General features: G+C 41.1%; 1 protein-coding gene across 5 annotated transcripts in view; it reads left to right on the top strand.

Moving 5' to 3' along the window:
- Window positions 1-27,257, top strand: part of Camsap2 (calmodulin regulated spectrin associated protein family member 2) — an 85,946-nt gene that overhangs the window by 922 nt on the left and 57,767 nt on the right. For 4 of the 5 annotated variants that reach the window (XM_041649224.1, XM_041649223.1, XM_041649222.1 and 1 more), the window contains exon 2: window positions 16,602-16,861. In XM_041649224.1, the coding sequence (XP_041505158.1) occupies window positions 16,602-16,861 (260 nt within the window). Of the gene's footprint in view, window positions 1-16,601; window positions 16,862-27,257 lie in introns of those variants that run through there. The other variant, XM_041649225.1, reaches the window with a different exon arrangement.

The following is a 27,257-nucleotide window of genomic DNA, read 5'->3' as shown; positions in this document are numbered from 1 at the left end:
CCATAGCCCAGTCTTTGCAGAATAACAGGAAGGGGGCCTCCTGCTGTAATTCCTTAACTCTTGCTTTAGGAGCTCATGTTGTGGAATGCTTAAAAAAATTAGTGAAGTTCTTCAATGCTTGCAAAATGTTCTCTGGATGTTTCGTGGAGGGTGACTGGTTTCCAGTTTCAGGACTGTGAAGATATGTGGCTAAATGGTTTAATCCTGCTTTATTGTTTACCCTTACACATAGGGCAGTGTTTTCAGGACTTGCACATCTGGGTTAAAGAGTAGATGAATTCCCCCATTTAGGAACGTGTTTGTTAGTTTAGAAGAAATTTTTATGTTTATGCCTAATAGGAAGCACAGATAATACTTTTTAAAAAACTGATATAAAAAATAGGAAGCACTATACTAAATATCTATTTGGAGAACTGATGAGGCTCTGAGAGAGAAACAGGGAAATTGGCAACATTTCCTGTGTGGAAGCTAGAAGACGGAGAGGACCCGGGGCATTTTTGCCATCTGAAGCTGAGAGGTGCTTGTAGCACAAAAGTGAACGCTGTGCTTTTCCCTCTCCCAGAGGCTTCTGAGCAGACATGCCCTACTTTCGGGATGTATGTCAGGCCGGTCACTGGATTCTGGAGTGCTGGAACACACTTGAGGAGAAAGGAAGTATGGGACTATACTGTCAGTGCAATCCGCCTTCTGCCGGTGTTCTGCCGGTATTCTGCGGTGCTTTGCATTGTTTTACCAGAGGATTCACAACTCTGATGTCAGTGTGCTCCACATTTGTGCAGGAGAGAGCCAGGGCAGCCACTGACATGGATAAAAAGATCTGAGGAAGATAGATTCTTTAAGGTGTGTGTGTGTTTTCTGAGACATCCTTTCATCTCACTGTGTATCCACCTGGCCTGGTGCTTGCTGTGAAGCTCAGACTGACCTCAACTTCATAGTAGTGCTCTCTCTGCCTTAGCGCTAGGCCTCAGTGCTGGGCTAGAGATGGGTGCCATGGTCACCTTTGCTTTGCTTTACTGACAGGCTTTTTTGTTTCATTATTGTTTTTATTTTATGTGCATTGGTGTTTTAACTGCATATATGTATGTCTGTGTGAGGGTGTTAGATCCTGTGGAACTGGAGTTATAGACAGTTGTGAGCGGCCATGTAGGTGCTGGGAATTGAATCCTAGTCCTCTGCAAGAGCAGCCATGCTCTTAACCACTGAGCCATCTCTCCAGCTCCTATTGACAATCTTTAAAACATAATCTTACATAGAGTGACTAGAAAAAAAGGTAAGATTTTTTTTAATTTTTGCTACATTTTTGCTTGCCATAAACACAAAAAGGTTAATAGGCAAATATTTCAAAGCTAATAATTGTATTCATTTATTCAAAATGTTGACCCAACATTTTTAGGATAATGTGCAGGCTTTTTGTTGTTGTTGTTAGAAATGTTCAAAGTTTTAGAAATAATTTATTTATTACATTTATATGCTGTGCGCGCATCACACACCTACCCATTAGAGGTCAACCTGCTGGAGTCGGTTCTCTCTTTAGCATGTGGGCTCCAGGGCTGGAACTCAAGCTGTCAGACTTGGCATCAGGCCTTTATCCACTAAGCAATCTTACTTGTCCCTTTCTAATTTTTGTTATACAAAATATCATCAGCTTTAGAACTGTATGTTGAAAAGGCAATTCAAAATGATTAATGCAGAATTAATTTTGGACAAAGAATAAATTAATTGAATTGTAAAACCAATAAGAGACACTGGCATTGTGATACCTAGAAAGCAGATAAGAGGTATTTGCATGAATAATACTCTTCTTGTCCTGAAAAATATTCCATAGGCCCCATCTTTTAGAGAGTGTATGTATTCATTAGTGTTTGGTTTTTGAAAGAAGTGTCTCATGTAGCCTAGAGAGGCTGAGCTGTGTGATGACCACTACTGTGTTGAAAACAACACATTCAACCAGCAACATAACTGCGATTACCTTCGATGTTTTGTTCTTTTGACTCTTCCAGCTGATGGGTGTAGAAGCTCTTGGAATGAATCCCACTCCCTTTCTCCTTCCCACACTCGTGTGTGGTGTGTGTGTGTGTGTGTGTGTGGTGTGGTGTTGTGTGGTATGGTGTCGTCTTACTATGTAGTATAGTCCTGGCTGGCCTCATACTCACTATGTAAACCAGACTGGCCTGGAATCCACACAGGTCCTCCTGTCTCTGCCTTCTAAGTGCTGGAATTGAAGGCATGCACCACTAAGCCTGGTGTGTGTGTGTGTGTGTGTGTGTGTGTTGACACAGGTTCTTTCTGTACAGTTCTGGCTAGCTTGGAATTTATGTGAGTTGTCTTATTCAGCCCCTGGAGTGCTGTGATTGCAAACGGGAGCCATCATACCCCCCTTAAGGCCCAATTTGTAGTGCTAATTTCTCATTTTCACCTTAGTAGCTGTATTGTCTTTTGTGTGTATGTGTGTGTAGGTACACGTGTGCGTGTGTCTGTGAAGGCCATAGGCAGAACTGCCCTCCTCTTTTTGAGACAAGATTTCTCATTGAACCTGCAGCTCGCCAATCTGGCTAGATTTACTGGCTAGCAAACTCCAGGGATCCTCACTTTTCTTCCCTCTCAGTGCTGGCCTTATAGGTGTGTGCTTCCACCAACCCTGGCTTTTTGTGTGGGATCCAAACTCAGGTCCTCAGACTTGTATAACAAGCACTCGTACTTAAAGACAGCATCATCTACCCAGCCCCTTTTTCTTATCCCATCTAGTTAGTGGTATAAAATCATTTGCTGTCATAATATACCTTGTCCCATTTCTTTATGTCCGGGCAGATATTTAACAATATTAATAATTGTTAAATTCTCATAGAAGTCCTGGCTCCTAAATATTTACAAGGAATGAGTAGCCATGAGGTGAAAAAGAGACTCAACAAAGAGGCCATTTGGGACATTATTGCAAGAGTCTGGGCAAGAGGTGATGAGGGCTCAAGGTGGGGTGGAAATAATAATAAATCTGCCGTATTCATTGAGCAGTTCCTAGGTGTCATACACTTCACATAGTATCTCATTTTAATCCTCCTGATGGCCTCAAGAGGTGGAAACTGTTACTCATCCCAGTTTTACTGGGGAAGAAAATGAGACTTGTGGCTTTTGGAGTTTATCCAAAGGCACCAAACCAATGGAACCAGGATCAAAACCAGGGAAGTCTGACTTGCTGTATGCTTTTATTAGTTGAGAACATTCCATGGGCCAAAGGAAGGGAAAAGAAGCAAGAGTCAGAGAAATATTGCAGAAATTAAATCCTTAGTATTTCTAAAGGACTGAATTTGGGATACATGGGTGAATTCTTTTGTTTTTTTGGTTTTTTTGTGACAGGGTTTCTCTGTGTAATTGTCCTGGATGTCCTGGAACTAGCTCTTGTAGACCAGGCTGGCCTCGAACTCACAGAGATCCGCCTGCCTCTGCCTCCCAAGTTCTGGGATTAAAGGCGTGCGCCACCATTGCCCGGCATCCATGGGTGATTTTGAAGAGTATAAATGAGGATAAGGCCACCTGAGGATTTAGAGAAAGTGAAATTTGGAGATTTGTGACTGGGAAGGTAAACTGTGACACCAGTTAACAGAGGAGCAGCGGGTTGGGTGGGAATGCAGATGGATATTTTTGAGCTAGATGGATAGGTCCAAATATGTTGTCTGAGAAATCCGGTAAAGTGGGTAGTTAGAAATAGAGCTAAGACTGCAGTGTGACTCCGAAGCCGAGACTGGAGTATTTTGTGGATAGTAACAGTGCAATTGAAGTTGCAGGTAGATGTGATTATTGAGGACAAGGAAAAGATTAAAGACACAATTTAGAAGAGTTAGAGGACTTAGAGGAGAAGACTTAGAGGAAAAGGAGGCAGTCAGAGCGATCAGTTAAGAGTTGTATTGTAAGAGCATCTAGACCAGTGAGCTGGCTCAGCTTGAGGTCGAGCCCTAGGAACTACGTGGTGGAAGGAGACACTGACCCTGGCAAGTCGTTCTTCGGCTTTCACAGGTGCCCCATGAGACAGGCCTTCCTTCTCATCCCATAAATAAATAAATTAATAAATGTTTACTTTGTTTTTCTTAGAAGAAAGGATACTAGCACTGAGGCCCTGGGAGGAAAGGTGTTTGCTGGACAGTGGTTTAAGCAAAGAGGTTAGTTCAGGATAAGAGGCTTACAGTGGCCACAGTGCCATTCAGAGACTGGTACAGGTGGGGAGTGGTGCTGGAGGCTAGTCCAGGGAGATCACTTTCAGCTCAGCAGTCTGAAGTCAGATCTCTGTAGTAAAGGAGGCCGGTTGAAACAAAACCCTGAAATAGGCATTGAAGATGGAGAAAATGGTTTGGATGCAGGCCATGGAGGTAGGACATCTAGGTGGTGGTAGTGAAGCAACAGATTTGGCAAGGTTTATGTAGTGAAGTGGAGGGAAAACTAGTCTGAAAGGTAAATTAGTGCACAGTGGTACTTACGATCATGTTTTGTTGTTGTTGCTAGTAGATAAATTATTCTTTTTTTTTTTTTTGGTTTTTCGAGACAGGGTTTCTCTGTGGCTTTGGAGCCTGTCCTGGAACTAGCTCTGTAGACCAGGCTGGTCTCGAACTCACAGAGATCCGCCTGCCTCTGCCTCCCGAGTGCTGGGATTAAAGTAGATAAATTATTCTAAATGCACTGAATTAAAATAAAAACCATTATTTTATTATACCATGTACTTTGAGCTAATTACTATTACTATTCAAAGCATTTTACATTTTACAGTTTTCTGAGAACAACCCTATTGAGCAAATATGTTATTTCTTCCCCTAAATCTCTAAATCAGGGTTTCTCAACTATAGAACTATTGATCAGGCAGTGCTTCATTGTAGGGCCTCTCTTGTGTATTATAGAATTTTATCAGCATCCTCAGTTCTTGTCCAAATTCCATAGTGTTCTCTGCACCTTCTTGTGTAACACATTGTCAGGTTAAAATGGTATTTGTACATTAAAGTGTAAAGAGTATAAAGAGTATCCATATTGAAATATGAAATATAGCCAGGATATAGTTTTCTTTTTTAAAAAAATAAGTGAAGAAATAGGCATAGAGAGGCTAGTAAAATTATCTTTGACCATCCAGCTAAAGCTACTGAAAATTTTCCTTCCTGCCTGGTACCCTGACCTACTCAGTTTGTATTCTGGGCAAGGTAGCTCATCAGAAATATTTTTCAGAAGCTGTCAAGGAATACACTTCAAAAAGGCTGAAAGGTATACTTCATGTTACATGCATGTTATCATAAAGGAAAACGAAATCTTGGAAATAGAATAGGAAATGGACTTGAGTAGGACTAAAAGTTATGATGGGGATCTACTGGATGTTTAAGCTAGTACATGCGGACAAATGTGACTAGGTTGAAAGTGGGTAGGAGATAGTTTATTTGTAATTAATGGAAAACCCACCTCAAATGACTAACAATAAGGAGCATGTATTGGTTTATAAAACTACAAGAGTCCTAAAGTAGGGTGGATTTGGATTTGAGTTTTCAGGTCTTGTTTTTCCCTGATTCCTTTAGCTGTACCCTTCATCACGGCTGGGTTTCCTTCTCTGGTTGTCACGGTACAGAACAGCTGTAGGTGGTCCAGGTGTCAGCCAGGACCCACAGTTCAGAGCCCTTTACTGATGATTAGGTGAAAGTTTTGCATTCTTATCTTGCCTTTTTCTTTTTCTTAAACAAAACCATTTGATGATATCTCATTTATGTATACTAACAGTAAACTTCTGTGGCCTCGTTACCTTCACAGTCATGAACCTGTGGCCTGTCTTAATCCATCTGTAGATACTTTGTCTCCACTCCCATCAGTCATTTAAGGCAAATCTGTCCAAAGCCAAAACTCTCTTTAACCTGTGACCGTGTAACTGTCATCACCAGAGTCCCACCCCAAGGCATAAGTATTAGCATTTCAAATTGTTCCATACAGACCTTCTATTTCTAGTTGTTTTGCTTGTCCTTGCCAGGGTCTGCAAAAGGCCATTCGGTCGAAGTTTGTCTTTGTTTTTCAAATATATAGACTCCCTCTCTGTCTTATTTTGTCTTTCTTGCAATTGCTTGTTGGAGAAAGCAGACTATTTGTTCAATAAAATGCCTTGGGTTTCAGCTATACCACTCCTGGAAACAAACCTGAAGGACTCTATACCCTCCACAGAGACACTTGCGCATCCATGTTTATTATTTTATTCCTGATAGCAGGGAAATGGAACCACTCTAAGTGGCCGTCAACAGATGGATAATGAAAATGTGGTACATATGTTAAAGAAAAATGAATCATGAAATTGGAAAAGAAAAAAATGGATGAATCTAGAAAGTATAATAATAACTATATAAGTGTGGTCACCCAGACTCAGAAAAACAAATCTCATGTTCTTCTAAATGTACAGATCCTGCTTATAACGTATACAGGACATACGTGTGGGAAAAGTCTAAATTCTAGAAAGGAGTCCAAGGGGAGGGTGATAGGCAGTGAAGAAAGGTAGAGGGTAGGCAGGAGGTCACGTGGGACATGACAGATGAGAAGAGTCATGTGGGGAGGCTGCAAGTCAGGAACAGGGAAGCAAGCGGGTAAGAAGTGAGGACTGGAGAACCACAGAAACACACTTCCTTCAAAATGTCATCACGGTGTTTGCCACAGTACATACTGATAAAAGGAAGGCTTGTATGGGTTGTTTTGAGACAGGATCTTAGGAAGCCAGTCTGGCCTTGCACATTTGTAGCCAAAGATGACTTTCAGCTCCTGATCCTCCTGCCTCTACCCCCCAGGTGGTAGTTTTGTAGGAATGAAATTTTTTTATTCTTTAGATCTTCAGAGAGTTGTTTAACAAGTTTCTTTTCTTCTGTGTTTCTGAGTTGATACTTTGATTTAGAGAATAGATTACATTCAATTTTTTTAAAATTGGGTTTTGTGTATGTGGATTTTGTTTTAACCAGGTTATATGTCATATCTGTCTGTCACTTTATCATAATGTCTTCTGCTCATTGGAATGCCCCTTTAAAAAGAAACTTCTTGCTGCCAGGCTTGGTGGCGTACACCTTTAATCCCAGCATTTGGAAGGCAGAGGCAGGCAGATTTCTGAGAGTTTGAGGCCAGCCTGGTCACACAAAGTGAGCTCAAGAACAGCCAAGGCTATTACACAGAGAAACCCTGTCTTGAAGGAAAAAAAAGAAAAGAAAGTAACTTCCCTGTATTACTTGGTTGCCCTAAGTGTTGTGTGGGAAATTACCCTGATACAGTAATAACCTCTAAGCACATACCAGACAGCCCATCCCAGAGGTCTTGGAAGAGAAAGCAGAGAAAATAACATGAAAGCTCACTCTCATGACTTGTCACATCAGTCTACAGAAAGAAGCAAGAGGGAAAGATAATATAATTAGGTTAAGGTGGAAGCAGGCAGAGCCATATTTCAAATTCTGCGATAGACAGTATTTTTATGTCCATCCTTTCTGCCACTTTAGTTTTTCCTGCTCTTGGTATGGTCATCAGGACAAGAGTTGAAATTCCAACAAGGATCCCCTTAGGGAAACACAGCCACGGACACATACTGTCTTTATCAGAGACAATAAAGGAATGAGCATGTCTGCCACAGTTGAAGCTTCCCAGGAAGCTTGATGAATAGTCATGAATTTTGTGTTCCTTGGGTAGCAAGCATCTTGGCCATAGTCACATCATTGTTGGGTGGCTGGATTAAGGACTCATGAATATTAATTTTTTATGGACCCTTTCTTTGTATTTACTGTATCATAAATATTTAGTACCATATATGTGTATCATTTGTATCATGAATATTTAGTATCTAGGTGCTTCATGAGCATTAGGGTGTCTGTTTTTTCCATTCCTTATGTTTGTATACATATAATACGAACCCTTCAATACATTCTGTTGAGTCTCTGGTTGCTAAACTTTTCCTTACTTGAAATACCTCAACACATAGTTGTGTTTTATAAACTACAAACTCACTCATCTTTTCTAATAGAATTGAATTGTCTTTAAAGTAAAGGCACATTGAGATATAGGGACAACAGGACAAATGGTTCATTCTTTTCTTTTCTTTTTCTTTTTTTTTTTTTTTTTTTTTTTTGATTTTCAAGACATGGTTTCTCCGTAGCTTTTTGGTTCCTGTCCTGGAACTAGCTCTTGTAGACCAGGCTGGCCTCGAACTCACAGAGATCCGCCTGCCTCTGCCTACCGAGTGCTGGGATTAAAGGCATGAGCCACCACCGCCCGGCTTTCTTTTCTTTTCTTAAAGGGATAATTGGACCATTCTGTAAATCACTGACCTCTGGGAATCTAAAAAGGTATAAAGAATAGGAAGAGAGAACATTGCAGCGCGGGTGACCAGAATGTGCAAAGGCTCTTTAGTAGGAAAACTTGGTTTCTAGAAGCCGAGTGTGGCTCGCAGAGACAAGAGCCCTTTTTTCTTATATGCCAGAGGAAGGATTTTAATCCTCAGTGAAAGAAAAAATAATTGAAAACCCTTGGGATGGATGGGCTCTGTGCCATGATTGACTTTGCTTATGCAAATAAGCAGGGTTTGACTAGAAAGAATGATTTAATTTGAAATTTTATTTTAATTAAAAATCATGTGTGTGCGCGTGTGCAAGTGCACATGCACAGGTGCTTTCACAGAGGTCAGCATTCAGTGTCTTCCTCTGTTGCTTTTTACCTTTTTTTTTAAAAGACAGGCTTTCTCAGAACCTGGAGCCTCACCGCTTTGACTATGCTGGCTTGACATCAAAATCCCCAAGACTTACCTGTCTCCTCCCCCAGCACTAGGATCATAGGTGTGTGCTGTTCTGTCCAGCTTTTACATAGGTGCCGGGGATACGAACTCAGGTTCCTTTGCTTGCGCAGCAAACGTTTTACCAACTGAGCCCTTGTCTCAGCCCCAAGTAGGGTATGCTTTGGAATGAACACAATAATGAACATGGGCCGATAAAACCAGCAATAAATGTAGTCATTGAAAAGTGCTGATTTTATGGGTGAAAGAGACGTGAGTTGACATGGTAAGGGAAACATTCAGTCTGGGCTCTGAGCTTTTTTTGAAGGTTAAAAGAGAGGAAAATAGTAGTAATGATGACTCCTAGGTTTCTGGCTTGTACAGCCAGAAGAACCCTGTAGTTCATTGGTGTGTAGAACTGTGGAAGATGTTCAGGTCTGGCAGGAAAGATTGGTAGTCGGCATTTTGAGGTCTTTTTTGGTTTTTTGAGGCAGGGTTTCTCTGTAGTTTTGGAATCTGTCCTGGAACTAGCTCTTGTAGATCAGGCTGGCCTCAAAAGAGATCCACCTGCCTCTACCTACCTGGTGCTGGAATTAAAGGCGTGCACCACAACCGCCTGGCCATTTATTTATTTATTTGATTTTTCGAGACAGGGTTTCTCCATAGCTTTTGGTTCCTGTCCTGGAACTAGCTCTTGTAGACCAGGCTGGCCTCGAACTCACAGAGATCCACCTGCCTCTGCCTCTGCTGGGATTAAAGGCGTGCGCCACCACCGCCCAGCCCGCCTGGCCATTTTGAGGTCTTATACTTTTCCCTTTACCTAGATTTACCAAGTGTTAACATATTGTTCAGTTTATCATTCTGTTCTCCCTTCCCTCCTTCTACACAAACACATGTATACATTATATATGTGTTTATATGTAGATAAATACAAATACAAATATGTGTGATTTTTTTTTAAATTTATGCACTGGGGACATTGTACCACTATGCCCCAGTTATTTCACTGTATATCTTTAAATATAAATTAATTCTCTTAGATAATCTCCATAAAACATCAGAAAATTAGCTATGATATATTTTCTAATCCATAACCCATGTTCAATTTTGTTTCAGTGCTAATTATCTATTTTATTTCTCATTGCAAAGTCAAATTATGGATCATGCATTGTACTTAGTGTGTTTACATTTGCTTTTAATCTTTAATAGTTCTGTAGTCTGTCATGACAGCAACATTTTAAAAGCCCAAGCACCAAGCTACATGCTGAGCTGTGCCTCAAGCCTTTACCTTGGCCCCTGTGTTAGTTCTTGCCAATCTACCTTTACACTGTGTGCCTGGTAAAAGCAACCAGTTTTCTACAGGAGTTGCCTGGCTCACCTCCTTCCCTGTGGTCCTCTTCAGTGCTCCTCTTCAGTGCTCCGGAATGCTGGGCTTTCCTTAGCAGACGTCTCCTTCCACCTTGGGTCTGAGTGGCTCGAATAGTGATGATCCTGGCATGGGTTCTGGCCGTTTCCCAGAATAGGAATGCTTAGAACTGGGGAAACAGAGGGTAGCTTAACTTCTCTCAGTTAAGTTGATATAAGCTCAGGAACTAGAGACCATGTCCCAAATCCCTGGTAACGTCTGCCTTCTGTCTTCCATCTTCTTTGACCTTCTTTCTTCTCTTATGATTACCACCACCGCCACAGCCACCATTTGTGTTTCTACACCAGATGTGCCCTGTTGCCTCTTTGCACAGCGCCATCTCTGCGTTCGACAAGGCCCTTGGCAAAGGTGTCCTGGCACCTAAAGACGAGCCAGATTGCCCGAAGGAAAGATGTTCAAATAGAAGAAAGTTTCTTTGCCCACTGTGTTCCTCCCAAGGTCAGAGTGACTTGACATCCTCTCACACAGTGATGCCAGGAAGCTCTGGGGTTGGGGTAGAGAAGTGGTAACTCCTCTTTTGCATTATTCCCCAGTGTGTGAACCTTCAATGTTATTTTTTTTTAAAAAAATAAAATGCACTTTTATCTTAGAAAAAAATGGGTCAATTATTTACAGGATGTCTCTGAACTTGGATTTGTCTAATGTAATAGTTGAAGGTAATACAAATCTGGCAAAACTGCCACAAAAGATACGTATTCTCAGTAAATCAGATCACATGACATGGTGTTTGTTTCACTGTCAGGGATGTTTGCTGTGATCATTTGCCAAAGTTTCTCCACTATAAAATGAATTCTTTCCATTTAAAAAAAGATTTATTTTTATTTTACATGTTTGAATGATTTGCCTGCCTGTATGACTGTACACGTATGTGCCTGGTACCGGAGGAGGTCAGAAGAGTGTGTTGGGTCCCCTGGAAGTGGAGTTAGAGATGGTTGTGAGCCACCATGGGAGTGCTGGGAATTCAACCCCCGTCTTCTGTAGAAACAGCACATTTTTTTAACCACAGGGTCATCTCTCCAGCCCCGCTTTTTTTTTCCATCTTTAGTTAATAATTTATGGGGATTTGACTCTGTAAACTTGTGCCTACTATTTTAGCATCAAGTAATGATTTTGCCTGAATCTAACAATTATTGCTATCATTTCTCCTCATTTATTAGTTGATACTCTACTACAAGAAGAGCTCTTTCTTTCCTATGTATTTACTTATCTGTTGGGGCAGAATCATTGGTTCATCTTTTATTCAATGCATTTTAATCCTTTACTGTTATGCATTTGGTATAACTCAAATCGCCCTAGATTTGACCAGTAGGGTTCCCTTCCATCTGGAGCCTCCATCCCTTGACATAGTTGCACCACTTCTTACAGCATCTCCTTCCTCTCTGGCATTCATGCTCACACATAGTTAAGCACTGTGTGTGGGAACATAGGTGTTCTAAGCTATCCTGTACTTTCTCTGTACCAGGCTTTGATGGGAAGAATGCGGGAAACTAAGATACAGATTGTAGATTGCTGTGGAATGTTAATTTAGCAGAAATCTAATACAGAGAACATATAGTTACATGTATTTTTTATTTTTCTCTGTATAGTGTGTTTTAAATACTCTGTATTTATACTGACATTTACTCTTTCATACAACACTAAAGTTCCTTCTAGTCTTCGTCATATTGTAACCCCTTGGCCACTGAGAAACCTGACTCCTGTGAGTTTAGGTTTTTAGTGGCATTCAAGGGAATTAACTAGGTTGGTGCTTCCATAATGATCTGGAAGGAGTGCAGTGGTGACCTACACTTGAGCATGCCATGCGGCACGTGCAGTACTCAGCACATGGCTTGGTAGTGAAGCTCAGAGGAGGAAGGACTTCTTAATTGGTGTCATCTGTATTTAGACTGTGCTTTATTTTAGTAACAAGAGCCTGCTCTCTGTCATAGTTCTGTGCACAAGTGACACAGGACAGGGACATTAGAGTAGGAAGGGGCAGAAAGAAAGATGTGGAAGTTAGGGGATAATTAAAATCGCAAAAACTCAGACTTTTGGGAGTTGGATCTTAACATCCGCCTTGTTGATGCAGGACACTCTCTTGTTTCTACTTTACTGGGCTAGCTGGCTTGTGACCTTCTGACCTGCCTCTACCTCCTCTCCTGCCCTAGAATTACTGGTACAGTTCAGATTCAGGCTGGTAGGCATGGCAGCCAGCCTGGTACTCTCTGAACTTATCTCCAGCCCCCCTTTAACAGTGTGATGTCAAAAGCATCTTTAATTGTAGCTTCTTAGATTACTAGTACTATGAGTTTCTTTTACTGTTAGTGATGGCTCTTTATGTTTTTCAGCTAATTGAAAGTTCAGAGTAGGGCTTACCTTTAGTTGGAGATTTTTAGAATTTGTATATCAGTGTTAGTAATTATTTCAGAAACTTTTTTTTAAGATTTGAAAAATGAGGCAGTCCCCTCCTATCTGCCGCCCCTTACTGTTGTAAGCAGTCTGTTCCTCTTGCAGGAATATGGATGAACTAGCAGCTAACCCTCTTCTAGACTGTTGCCTGAGCAATACTGTCGCTACTGCACTTCCAATGTCTGAATTTCAAAATGTAAATCTAGTCCGTTGATAGTAACATGATTGAGATAGGTTCTATTAAAGACCTGGCACACAAGAAAACATGTCTTCTGTCCTTTGCAGTTCTCACAGTGCTATTTCACTCAGCCGTTCTGTAATTAGAAGTTTTTATTTTGCGTTTTGTTCTAGAGTTCAGAAAAGAATGAAACATTTTACCTCTTTTTGCCCGCTTCTTTTCTAATATTCTGTTTTGGCTTGTTTTTCAAAAAATATATGCAATTACAAATAATTTTGAAAAATAATATGTAAACCATTGTAATCTGTTTTGAAAGTCTTTTCTTAAGAATGTCCTTGAGGATTTGTGTTGGGTGTGGTGGCTCTCGTCCCAGCCCTTAGGACACTCAGAAGAATGGCTGCAAAGTACTCAATATGGAGTTTTTCTTTCTTTTTTTTTTTCTTTTTTAAGAAAATAACTGCTGTTGAATTTATCCCCTGACAGTTCCTACGAGTATACAGTCCACTCTTGGTTGCTGTCCCTCCCATGCTCTTTGAAACCCCAACTCTTCTGCCCTCCTTCCTCGGAGTCCCTTTGCTTCCATTCCCTTTGTGACTTGATGAGTTTCATCAGGGCTATCCGTGTGTCCTGCGTATAGCGCTATTTATTGGAACCTGATGGGCTAGCTCAGTGGCATACACAACTAGCCAGTGTCTGTTCTCCCAGAATCCATGTGTACGAGAGTTTAGCAGGGAGGGCAGGCTCTGTGAGTTACTTGATGTTTTGGTACCAGGCCCAGTCTGTGCAGGCTCATTGCAGGCAGCTCTAGCTGCGGTGAGAACATGATTGTGTTGGCTGTGCTGTGCCCAGAAGATGGCTTTCACACCAGCTCTTACACCTCTTTACCCCTTCCTTCTTCTGTAATAGTTCCCAAACCTTAAGCAGTGGTTCTAAACTTGCGGTTCGCAACCCCTTTTGGGGGTCAACCAACCCTTTCATAGGGATCGCTTGAGATCATCAGAAAATAGATACTTACATTACAATTCTTTTTTTTTTTAAATATTTATTTATCATGTATACAATATTCTGTCTGCGTGTGTTCCTGCAGGCCAGAAGAGGGCACCATGTGAGCCACCAGGTGGTTGCCGGGAATTGAACTCAGGATCTTTGGAAGAGCAGGCAATGCACTTAACCACTGAGCCATCTCTCCAGCCCTTACATTACAAATTTTTTTTTTTTTTTTTTTTTTTGGTTTTTCGAGACAGGGTTTCTCTGTGGTTTTGGTTCCTGTCCTGGAACTAGCTCTTGTAGACCAGGCTGGTCTTGAACTCACAGAGATCCGCCTGCCTCTGCCTCCCGAGTGCTGGGATTAAAGGCGTGCGCCACCACCGCCCGGCTTTACATTACAATTCTTAACAGCAGCACAATTACAGCTATAAAGTAGCAACGAAAATAATTTCTTGGTTGGGGGTCAGCACAACATGAAGAACTGTATTAAAGGGTTGCAACATTAGGAAGGGTGAGAACCACTGCCTTACAGGGTATGATGTTTTTAGGGCTGAACCAGTTCAACCGTCATCACCTTGAGCAGCCACATGTCTCTGTGTTTATTGCTGTTCGTTGTAAATAGAGCCTTCTCTAATTCAGGCTGGAGGCAGAAATTTATGAGAACAGCTTGGTATCAAGACAACTTTTTAAAATATTTATTTATTTATTATAGATACATTATTTTGTCTGTGTGTATGCCTGCAGGCCAGAAGAGGGCACCAGACCCCATTACAGATGGTTGTGAGCCACCATGTGGTTGCTGGGAATTGAACTCAGGACCTTTGGAAGAGCAGGCAATGCTCTCAACCTCTAAGCCACTCTCCAGCCCAACTTTTTCATTCTTTAGAGGGTTGAAAAATACTTTGGAGAGGATTAAAGACAGGGTTTCTTTGTGTATCCGTGGCTGTCCTGGAACTCTCACTCTGTAGACCATGTTGGCCTCGAAGTCAGAGATCCTCCTGAGTTTTGGTATTAAAGGTGTAAGCCACTGATTAAAGGTGCTCGACAAAACTACTTATAAGCATATCTGAAGTAACGTTTTGTGTGTTTGTTGACAAGGTTTCTCTGTGTAGCCCCTGATTGTCCTGGATATCCTGGAATTCAATTTGTAGACCAGAGTAGCCTTGAACTCACACAGCCCCCTGCTTCTGCCTCCTGAGTGCTGGATTCACGGGAGTGTGCGCCACCACACCTGCCTGCGTTTGAAGCACTCTTTGATTTTGCTCTAAATGCTTATTACTCTTCTTATACTACCAGGGTTGTTTTCAAAGTAGACCTTTCATCTAAAGTTTATGCTGTGCCTTAATAAAATGAAAATAGCACCTTGGCCTTGCATCTTCCACCTTCCACCCTTGAGAGCTTAGAATAGCAAAGCCATTTTTTTAGTGTATTACCTGTTTAGAACTAAATTTCTGTATTTATAGCTGTGTGTCTTGGGGCAAGATAACTGGTTTTTTTTTTTTGGTCAAACACATAAAAGGTGGTTAGGATTCATGTTTAGAGCAATTGCCTGACAGTGTTCTAAGTATTTACTTCTGTTATTTACCTGTGTGTTGCCCTGCTTGTCTTTTTCACAAAGATACTGTAAAGCTGTGTGAATATAGATGGATGTGAAGCCATTAAGTAAACATTATGTGGATGTATAGGTGTGTGTGTGTGTGTGTGTGTGTGTGTGTGCGCGCGCGCGCGCGCGTGTGTTGGCTTGTTTTATGTCAGCTTGACCAAGCTAGAGTAATTTGCGAAGCAGGAACCTCAGATGAGAAAATGCTCCCACCAGATTGGCGTGTGAGCAAGTCCCTGATGCATTTTCTTGATTGATAATTGATGTAGGAAGGCCCAGCTCACTATGGTGCCCTAGGTGCTATAAGAATGCAAGCTGGGGAGATGGCTCAGAGGTTAAGAACACTGGCTAATCTTCCAGAGGTCCTGAGTTCAATTCCCAGCAACCACATGACAGCTTACAATCATCTGTAATGAGATCTTGTGCCCTCTTTTGGCACGTAGAAAGAACATTGTATGCATAATAAATAAACTAATCTTGAAAAGAAAAGGGAAAGCAAGCTAATGCAATCCAGCCGTGAGGAACAGGTTAGTAAGCCATGCCATCTAGGTTCCTGCATCCAGGCCCTGCCCACTCCCTCAGTGATGGGCCCTGATGAACTATGATGTGAAACTGTAGACTGAAACGAACCCTTTCTTCCCCCAAAATGCTTTTGGTTGGTGTTCTGTCACAACAGTGGAGCCCTGACTAAGACGGGTAGAGAAGCCTAGAACCCTAGTAATGAGTTTTCTTTTTTTTCTTTTTTTTTTTTTTTGCATTGCTAGTGTTTAGATGCTAAGATTACCTGTTAATTATTTTTACTTCTATTGTTGGAAATAAAATATCTGCTAAGACATTCTTTTTTTTTTGTTTTCTGTTTTTGTTTTTGTTTGTTTTGTTTTAGAGACAGGGTTTCCCTATAGCCCTGGCTGTCCTGGAACTAACTTTGTAGACCACCAGGCTGGCCTCAAACTTAACAGAGATCTGCCTGCTCCTTGCCTCTCATGTGCTGGGACTAAAGACATACACCACCACTGCCTGGCTCACCACACTCTGAAGCTTTTCTCCTTGTTTGCTTCTGTTGTGTATCTCAGAATCATATCTTCTATATCTTTCCTTTTAGGTCTTATGCCCAGCCCCCATGCCCCAGGGGAAAAAAAAGGAAAATCATCTTGCCAATTAAAGGAGTAATTAATATTTTTAGAAATAACTTCAAATTCTGTGATGTGGATAGTAATTATTAAATGACACGTGTGAATTTTTAATAGAAATGTTATAAAAAGATTTTTCCCCTTAATCTTCATAGACAATGTGCCAGAGGAACTAGAAGAGCCGTTTTACACAGATCAGTATGACCAGGAGCACATCAAGCCGCCTGTTGTTAATCTGCTTCTGTCTGCTGAGCTGTACTGTCGAGCCGGGAGCCTCATCCTAAAGAGCGATGCAGCCAAGCCCCTCCTGGGCCATGATGCCGTAATCCAGGCATTAGCACAGAAAGGCCTTTATGTCACTGACCAGGAAAAACTGGTAACTGAACGAGATCTCCATAAGAAACCCATACAGATGGTAAGTCTTTGTATATATGTAAGATTATTTCTAGTCTGAAATGCATACATTTGCGAATTGTACTATAAGGTAGAAGGAAATACATTTGAACATTTTTATTGCCTCCACACCTAGAGTTTAAAAGCCATCTTGTTCTTACAAAATTTGCTTCCGAGTGAAAGAAGATTTTGACAAACTATTTTGGAATATTTGGAGCCTTCTAATGTCTGGGAGAAAGAATTATGTAAATTTTAACTATTTTTAATTTATTTATTTATTTATTTATTTATTTTGGTTTTTCGAGACAGGGTTTCTCTGTGGTTTTGGAGCCTGTCTTGGAACTAGCTCTTGTAGACCAGGCTGGTCTCAAACTCACAGCCCTATAGCTCTGACTTCTAATTGTTGATTATTACAACTTCAGACCAGACTCCATCAGTAGTGTCACATTTACAGACCTGTATTTGAATTGTATACTTTAATTTTTGTCAGAATCCACAGTTTTTCAGTTGTAACTTTTTATTGTTGCTCTTGTAAATTACTCTTTTAAAAGCCTGTATGAGAACTTTAGTGGTGCCGGGCAGTGGTGGCGCACGCCTTTAATCCCAGCACTTGGGAGGCAGAGGCAGGCGGATCTCTGTGAGTTCAAGGCCAGCCTGGTCTACAAGAGCTAGTTCCAGGACAGGAACCAAAAGCTACAGAGAAACCCTCTCTCGAAAATAAAAAAAAAAAAAAAGAACTTTAGTGGTAAAATTTTGCTAAGAAACTTTTTAAATGTAAAGTGAGAGTTATTTAAATTACCAGTTGCTTCTTTGTCTTGCTTTTTAGAAGGTTATCATCTAAAATAATGTTCTTCCAGTGAATGTATTGATACCACACTTTGCAGTTCTGAATAAGCTTAGTGGTTTTAGTATATTTTATTTCTTTGTGTATGCCTTGCAGCTTTGGAGTCAGAGTAAATGTAATAGTGTCAGAAGAATCATCTTGACTTTTTAAGACAAATATTCTCCCGATTCTTTTTTCAAAATGTACTTTACTTGATGTATGTCAGTATGTATTTTGCCCATATGTATGTGTGTTCACTGTATTCATGCCTGGTGCCTACAGAGGCCAGAAGAGGGCATTGAGTCTCCTGGAACTAGAGTTACAGGTTCCTTTAGCCTCCATGCGGGTTTTGGAACCCAGGTCCACTGCAAGAGTAGCAAGTGCTCTTAACAGATGATCTAGCTCTTCATTTGATTCTTTTTTATCAAAGACTAAGACAATATAATATTTAAAGAACTAATTTAAATGGTATGTTTCCCCTTTATTTTGACTCTACCTTCTGATTGTTGGTTGTTAAAACTTCACACTAGAGTACATCGACTTCCTCACAATTGTGTATTTGTGAGAGTAGTTTTTCAATAAAATGTTTTAGTTTCTTTTGGGAAATGGGATTAAAATGGGGTGAGAGGGATGGATAGAAGTTTCCTTGTCATTTGATATATTTCTGTATTGGTGACTTTTGCATATAATTACACACCTGTTTTAAAGCTTACAGAGAAGAAATTTAAGTTCAAGAAAAGATCATTACCTGAAGTGGTTTCACAGTCAGCCTTGATTTTGCATTAGCAGATTCAGCTGGAATTGAAGCTACATAAGGCAACAAAACCAAAACTGTCCATAGCAAACAGCTTTTTTCCTTGTTATCCCCTCAACAACTTATTTTAACAACATGTATAGTGTTAACTCTCTGTTGGGCAGGACAGGTAATGTGGAGGGAGGCATTATACATAAGTACTCCATAGATGAGGCTTGAATCCCCAGATTTCAGTGTCCCTGGGAGGTCCTGGAACAGCTGCCAGGACATCCGGGAATGACTTCAGTTCAGTGTTTAAAAGCAAACTTTTCTGAGGATTGACAATAATAAATAGTAATTAATACCAAATTTTTGACTGGTAATTAACCTGAGGAAGAGTTGCATGTGTGAAAATTACAGATGAACATTTCTCAACTAGGAGTATATTTTAGGCAAAGTCTTATCAAAATTTCAGAATAAATACTGGTATCTAGGCTGACATGAAAAAATGGACCCAAATGCTAATAAGTAAGATAGATTGAGAACACAAAAAAGGTTTTGATTGTTCTTTCATGAAATGTAATTTCATGGGAATTAATATCAGTTGGGCTAGAGTGCTGCTCGCTGTCATAAAACAAGTGCTGAAACTAATTGCCAGTTTAGAAATCAGGAAGCAGTAAAATTAAAACATCCCAAAAGCTGTCTGGGAACTCTGAATATAGATGATGGTCCTCTAGCCAGAGCGGCTGCGTCAGCACCTGTAGGGAAATAGGGCTGTGTGTGTGTGCTTGTTCTGCTTTAACCAGAGTATTACTGTGTGCCCTGCCAGCATTGAGCTTGTGGAATCCTTCCTGCTCCTGCCTTCTGTCACATTTAGTCCAGGGGCTTCTAGTTCTTAAAATCTAGTTTTTATGGGTAGTTCTATGATCAAGAATGTACGGGAAAGGTTTATCTAATCCGGAGTTTTATTTTGTGCATATGATATCACATAGGGTTTGGCAGTGTGAAGTGATTTGCCTAAGAGAGCCCTGCTCTGTAGGGTAGCTAGTTAGAATTAGAACCTAGGCATAGATGTGGGTTTCTTTTTATTTATTTTTTAAATATTTATTTATTTATTATGTATACAATATTCTGTCTGTGTGTATGCTTGCAGGCCAGAAGAGGGCACCAGACCCCATTACAGATGGTTGTGAGCCACCATGTGGTTGCTGGGAATTGAACTCAGGACCTTTGGAAGAGCAGGCAATGCTCTTAACCTCTGAGCCATCTCTCCAGCCCTAGCTGTGGGTTTCTAAAGCATGCCCTGGCTGTCCTAGAGCTCACTATGTAGAGCAGGTTGGTCTGGAACTCTGGAAACTGAGAGATCAAACTCTTGGTTGTGAATTAATTTTCCAGCCATATTTGTTCATGAATGTAGGGAAAAAGTTGACATCCATAAAACTAAGTAAATGTGCATATGTATATAATGACATGAGATTGTTTTTTAGATATGGTTTGCATGACAAGGTCTGTTGTTTATTATTATGTAAATCAAAGTATTTAATTGTAGCTGGGTCCTAAAGGCTCCCTCTGGGGAGGGGGTGAGAAGGGGCAGAGTCAATCGCATAGACTTGAGGAGTCAGTCAAGTGGCAAAGCAGACTCATTTACTCAGCAATGGGGAGAGCCTTATATACCCTCCTCCCAGCACCCAGGCTGTGTTCCCATCTGTTGACATCGCATGGTCATTCCTCATTGGCTAGGCACAATCAGGACCTTTGACAGTGCTTGTTGCTGGACCCTCAGACAGCATCACATGGTTGCCCCTCATTGACTAGGCCTGAGCAGGTCCTCTGTCAGCACCTGTTGCTAGGCCCTCAGGCAGATTCCAGGTTGGCTATCTCTTGGCCTTGTAGGCCTTATCTTCCTATACTTATTTTTTTTCACTTTTTATTTTATTATGTTTTAATAAAATAAAATAAAAACATGAGACTGGGCTGGCTTCCAACTTCCTGTGTAGTTGCCTTGACCTTGTACTCTCCTGCGCATAACTCCCAAGTGCTGGGATCCCAGATGTAGATGTGTATCACTACACCTGGGTCTTGGTGGGCATCAAATCTAGGTCTTCTTGCATGTAAGGAATCTCCCAACTGAGCTACATTTCCAGCCCCCAGATTTTATATTGAAATCCTTTATTCTAATGAATACAGAAGAAGTAACTTATTCTGTTTACTTAATTATAGTTAAAGTAGGATGATATATCACTGGATAAGTAAGGCATCACATGTTTTCTTCTGAATTGCCAATGTTGTTGTGATGGAAGCTTTATTTATTTACTTGTCAATATTTAGTTAGGATGTTTTTGGTGAGAGGGTTGGTGGAATCTTGCTACATAGCCCAAATTGATCTTAAACTTATAATAATCTTCCGCCTCAACCTTTGCGTTTTGGAATTACAGCTGTATACTGTTACCTGACTATGAAATATATATATATGCACACACACATATATCTGTGTATATATATTCCAATATATATAATTGATATAGTATATATGACTAAAGCTAAATAGTTGTGATCCACCTGTACTATACTGCTTTATTATACTACCAAGGCAGGGTCAATGAAGTTGTAGCTATGATGTGGGAGGTCTTTCTGTGTATGTGTTGCTTTTATTGGTTAATGAATAAAGTTGTTTCGGCCAGTGGCTTAGCGGAATAGAACAAGACGAGAATTCCAAGCAGATAGAGGAGGAAAAGCCATGGAGCCACCGAAGGAGACAGACAGACGTCCAGGAACTTTACCAGTAAACCATGAGCCTTGTGGTAAAATATAAAATATTAGAAATGGGTTGATTCAAGATGTAAGCTAGCTAGGAATACACTTAAGTGATTGGTCAAGCAGGTTTTAATTATACAGTTTCCTTTTTTTTTTTTTTGATTTTTCGAGACAGGGTTTCTCAGTAGCTTTTAGTTCCTGTCCTGGAACTAGCTCTTGTAGACCAGGCTGCCTTGAACTCACAGAGATCCGCCTGCCTCTGCCTCCCAAGTGCTGGGATTAAAGGCGTTTGCCACCACTGCCTGGCTAGTAGAAATAATTTTTTTACTCTTAGTAAAGGTATTTCTTTTTGGTTTTTCGAGACAGGGTTTCTCTGTGGCTTTGGAGCCTGTCCTGGAACGAGCTCTGTAGACCAGGCTGGTCTCGAACTCACAGAGATCCGCCTGCCTCTGCCTCCCGAGTGCTGGGATTAAAGGCGTGCGCCACCATCGCCCGGCTGGTATTTCTATATATAAAGAAAATTTATCTTTTATTATGTTCTATGCTCTGCACTCACTGGTCACTGAGAGGGTATCTTCACTTAAATAATGAGCTTAAGAATTTAGTGAGGAAAGCACTGGGGCATGTAGAAGGAGCCGTGGGCCGCTTCCCTCTGCCCGGCTTCTGGCTCCCACCTTCCGGCTAGCTTTACCCCTGAAATAATAACACACAAATTGTATTTATTTAAACTCTGCCTGGCCCATTAGCTCTAGTCTCTTACTGGCTAACTCACATCTTGACTAACCCATTTCAAATAATCTGTGTAGCACCACGAAGTGGTGGCTTACCAGGAAGATTCTAGTATATGTTCATCTTGGGCTGGAGCTTCATCGCACCTGACCCAGAGAGGAGAGGCATGGCGATTGCCTAACTTCCCTTCTTCCCAGCATTCTGTTCTGTCTACTCCACCCACCTAAGGGCTGGCCTATCAAATGGGCTCAGGCAGTTTCTTTATTAACCAATGAAATTAACTCCTCCATCGGGCAAGCCCCTCATCAGAAGACAGGAGGTGTGTTCTCTGAACTATCAGCCTAACAGTAGACACCAACCACTAGGTAGAGGATGGCTCTGCTCTGTCCTAGGAAAAGCAGTATAGGATAGGCTGACTAACAGGGTGGGGTGAACATGGTGACTGAATTGGCAGAACTGTTTGACCCAAGTTTGTCATACTGTGAAGTATGTTGTTTATTAAATTGAAATGTGTCTTGAGGTCAGATGGAAACTGAAACTAAGAATTTTACCTATTTTCCTGAGTGACAAGATCATGGGATAATGGTCATGGTATTCTCTGTATTGCACGCGCGTGCGTGTGTGTGCGTGTGTGTGTGTGTGTGTGTGTGTGTATGTGTGTGTGTCAAAGGGAGGTGGGGAGATATGAGAATGAATACTTGTGGAGGTCAAAGGGTAACTGGAATTGCTTTTCTCCTTCTACTTTTATGTAGCTTCTGGGAATCAAACCAGGTAGTTAAGTTTGCATTTTACCTATTGAACCATCTTGCCAGTCCTTCATCCAAGTTGTGAAGGAATTTTCTTGACTGGGAAATGAAGGGTGTGGTGTTGATAATGTGTGGGGGAATAAAAGGCAGTGTTTAGTTGTAGCTTTAGCATAAGGTACATATTGGGAGATGTCAGGAATTGATGCCTCAGAATGTATGGAAATGGCCCGGATGCTGTGACAAATGTGTTCTCCTAGAAGGAAGGGAGACTTACACAGACTAGGGGTTAAACCCCACAGAGAGGGTATAATCAGATTTGTGTTTCAGAAAGTCGCTCTAGTAGTACTGTCCTCAGGAGGGTAACATTGCTGGGGCCTGAACTACAGAGGAGACGAGCTGGGGAACTGTTTTGGGAGAGATGGAGGGCTTAAATTCTGTGAGATGAAGGTGAATTTTTGACTTCTCAGAGTTGGAAGATGAAGAGAGATTATGAACAGGAAAAGAATTCAGGCTGTACATCACACCTCTAATAGTTAATTGGTAGTTAATAGTCAGAAGCAAAGAGCCCCTTAGTTTTACCCATTCTAGAGCTCCTCAGGATTGAGATGGTCTTCATTCTTAGCTTCTGTTCTCCCTCCTGTGCGTCTGTGTGTGCCTGTGAGCCTGTCATCCCTTTGGCCTCGTGTGGAGGCCAGAAGTCAACATGAAGATGTCCTTTCTGTTTGAAGATGGGGTCCCTCAACCAAGTCTAGTTGGCTATCAGGTGCCCAGGACTTGGCCTGTCTCTGCTCCCCTGGGGCTGGGATTACAGATTTTTTTTTTTAAAGATTTATTTATTATATATACACAACTTTCTGCCTCCATTTATACCCACACACCAGAGGAGGGCACCAGATCTCTTTACAGATGGTTTGGAGCCACCATGTGGTTGCTGGGAATTGAACTCAGGACCTCTGGAAGAGCAGACAGTGCTCTTAACCACTGAGCCATCTCTCCAGCCCCGATTACAGATTTTTGTCACCATGCCCAGTTTACTTTTGAAATCATTATTTTGTTTTTTTGTGTGTGTGTGTGTGTCTGGGTGTATTTCCTGCATGTGTATGTACACCACATGTGATGCCCAGAGAGACCAGAAGAGGGCATTGCATCCCTTCTTTTTTTTAACTTAAGAAACATTGTTAGATGTCTAGTAGATTTCAGCTTATTCCTAGAGAATGAAACCAAAGTGAAGTTCCTCAAGAACAAATGATAGTCTGCAGCTGTTCCACCCAGCCAAGGTTAACCCCAAATTGCATTTACATGGAGTCTCTTTTGTGAAGACAGGGCCGTGATTATCGCCACATTATCAGTGCCTGGCCAAAGAGATGGAAAATCAATGAACATTTGATATACTCTTGAGTTTTTAAAAATTAGATGCATTTTGTAAGATCACATCTTTTTTTAAAAAAAAAATAAGATAAAAAGAGTGCAGTATTGCTGTGCTTTGCTAGGCTTGGACTCAGAGCTGAGTTCTAGGATTATAGCTCACGTTTCAGCATTGCCAGTGCATAAATTTCATTGATTTTCATTTCTATGAGCCTATGGGGGTCATTTTCTTTCAGCCCACCACAGTTCCCTGTTGTTACTACTCTGCTCATTGTCTCTATAGCTTATGAAATCCAGATGTGGCTAGTTCTTTTAGGGATATCATGACCTTTTTCAGTCCTCTTTTTCACACAAAACTCTTGGAAGACAAACCTGACTGCACGCAAGACCAGTAGAGGACAGTCATGCTGGCACCACAGGACCATCAGAGGACAGTCGTGCTGGCATCACAGGACCATCAGAGGACAGTCGTGCTGGCATCACAGGACCATCAGAGGACAGTCGTGCTGGCAGCACGGTCTCGTTATTGTCGGAGAGGAGCCACATTTTCATGCACAGCCAGCTGGGAAAAACTAGCTGACAAACTTCCTCTCAGAGTTTTTTGAGGGTTCACTGACGCTTTTGCTGGTGGTTATTTTTATATAATAAAATATATTTCAGTGTACTTTGTTTTAGATTTTGAGGTTTGAGGCACAATTTTTGGCTTAGAAGCAAGTATTCTTGGAAAACTTTCAAATTTGGAAAACTATAAAGCACAAGCATTTAGAAATAGAGCATATGTGACTGCTTAAACTACATTAGACATGTCATCTTGTACAGGGAGAGAACAGGGCCATTGTCTTACATTGTGGGACAGGAAAGAGCAGTTATCTGAGCAGTGCTGGACACTCCTGAGCCGCTCTGTCTAAGCTGTCATAAAAACAGACTTGCCCAGTACCCCGTGGGGATGAATCTGAAAACACACTCTCCTCTTCTGCCCTGACTTATAGAATGTAATCTGCTTTCATGAGCTTTTCATAAAACCCACTTTCATGGTCTCGATGATTAATTCTTCCTTTTACATGTCTGATTGGTTCATTGGAAACTCTACTAATTCCTCAAAACATTAATTGATAACACTTGTTATGGAAATGATTAAAATTAAGTCTAAAAAGTGTCTTTAGATTTTATTATGTAATAAGCTTCTGTCCTAACTGCAAACATACAACCAGTGATTGTAAACCTATAAAAATGTTCCTATAGAAATTTTTAGATTGCTTTGAGGTATACATGTCTTTGTGGTAAGAAACCAAGTATTCACATTTTGAAGAACTGTTCTAAGTTAACACTAGTACCTGTACATATTTATGGGGCAAGTGTCCCCTTTCAGTATATAAAGGCGATGCGTAATGACGGACTCAGGATAATTGCATACCTGTTGCTCCAGACCTTCGTCATTCCTTTATATTAGGAAAATTAACTTCCCCTTTACTAGATTTCTTTTTCCTTTTTTTCTTTTTGTGGTGTGTGTGTAGTGTGCATGTGTTCACTTCTGTATCTGTGTGGGCACATATGTGTGTGGGTGTGTACAAAAGGATGCATGTGCATGTGGAGGCTGACGTTGTTGTTGTTGGGTATCCCCACTTTTCCACTGTTTTCAATAAGGCAGATCTCTTAGCTGCACCCAGAGATCCCTGATATGGCTGGTATTGTAAATAGGTGTTGTTTCTTTCAACTATTTTTTTCTTAAGATAATCAAATGGCCTTCCTCATTTATCTTGTTAACATGTGAATTAAGTGTTTTTCAAGTTTTGTGGTTTTTTTGTTTTTGTTTTTTGTTTTTCGAGACAGGGTTTCCCTGTGTAACAGTCTTAGCTGATCTAGAACTAGCTCTTGTAGACCAGGCGGGCCTCAAACTCACAGGAATTCACCTGCTTCTGCCTCCAGAGTGCTGGGATTAAAGGCGTGCACCACCACCGCCCAGTGTGTTTTTCAAGTATTAAGAATCTTAGTTACCTCTGCTGGTCCTGGTATATTAGCCCCGCCTTCATACACACATATGTGCGTGCACACACACACACATACACACATGAATGATTTTATTCCACTCATTCTTGCATTCATTTAGAATGACCATTATGTGAGAGAGGTTTCAGTGTCCCTTTGGGGGTCTTCAGTTGCGGTTTAGCATATGTGTCTGGGCTCTCTCAACCTTCTCCCTTCCTTCCTCCTTCCTTCAGGGAATGACAGGAATGACACCATTATGATTCTAACAACTTTTACCTTTCTCTGAAAGTGTTACTGATCAATCATCCTACAGTTAATTTCTGATTGAGTCTTGGTGCTGAGATGGTCTAGTGTGGCCCCACATTCAGGGGAAGCGATTGGTGAGTAGACACCAGTGGCAAAGCCCTTTCTAATCATGTTAAGAAGCAAGAGGGTTTAAAAGTTGTAGTTTTCAGACTGGATTTGCCTGGAGTTCATTATTAAGTTCAATGTTTTCCTTTTCCAGAGACGTTCGTTATTACCCCCAGGGCTGGGCCAGCACTGCTTTGTTAGGAGTTCTACTTCTGCAGACCTTTGACAGGGAATGGGACAAACTTTTAAAAGAAACTAATGTTTAAAAAATAAAACAAAAGACTAGTAAGTGTATAACAAAGCAGCTTGCATAATTGTAGTAGGAGCTGCAGGCTGTGTTCCTGCCGCCCCAGCTCCTGGTCACCTGGCTAGCTTTAAACCCGAAATAACAACATACAAACTGTATTCATTTAAACACTGCTTGGCCCACTAGCTCTAGCCTCTTACAGGCTAATTCTCATATTTTGCTTAACCCATTTTTAGTAATCTGTGTAGCACCAGTCTTACCGGGAAAGATTCAGCATGTCTGACCTGGCGGCTGGCTACATCGCTTCTGCCTGGGAGAGGGGAGCATGGCATCTGAGCTCACTTCCTCTTCCTCCCAGCATTCTGTTCTGTTTACTCCACCTATCTAAATTCTGCCCTATGAGGCCAAGCAGTTTCTTTATTACTTAACAAATGAAATCAACAGATTGATATATGACACTCCCACATCACATAATGGCTTTGGGCCATGAGTCTGGCCCTAGGGCGGGCCATTAGATGAGCTCTGTTTCTTCTGTTTAGCCTGTCTTATTTTTATGCAGTTGGGTTTCAGTTCCCTAAGAGAAATTTTTTCAGGTGTATATGTAGTATTAATTGGGACACAGACATTTTCTTATTTAGCCAACATGTAGTCTAGAGCTAGTTTATCTTGTAGTACCCATGCCTG

Source organism: Microtus oregoni, unplaced genomic scaffold, assembly GCF_018167655.1.
Source record: "Microtus oregoni isolate MIOR12 unplaced genomic scaffold, Mior012 000003F_ref0000135, whole genome shotgun sequence".
Lineage (NCBI taxonomy): Eukaryota > Metazoa > Chordata > Mammalia > Rodentia > Cricetidae > Microtus > Microtus oregoni.
The sequence above is the reverse complement of the archived record's forward strand: the minus strand, read 5'-3'. Positions and strand labels throughout refer to the sequence as shown.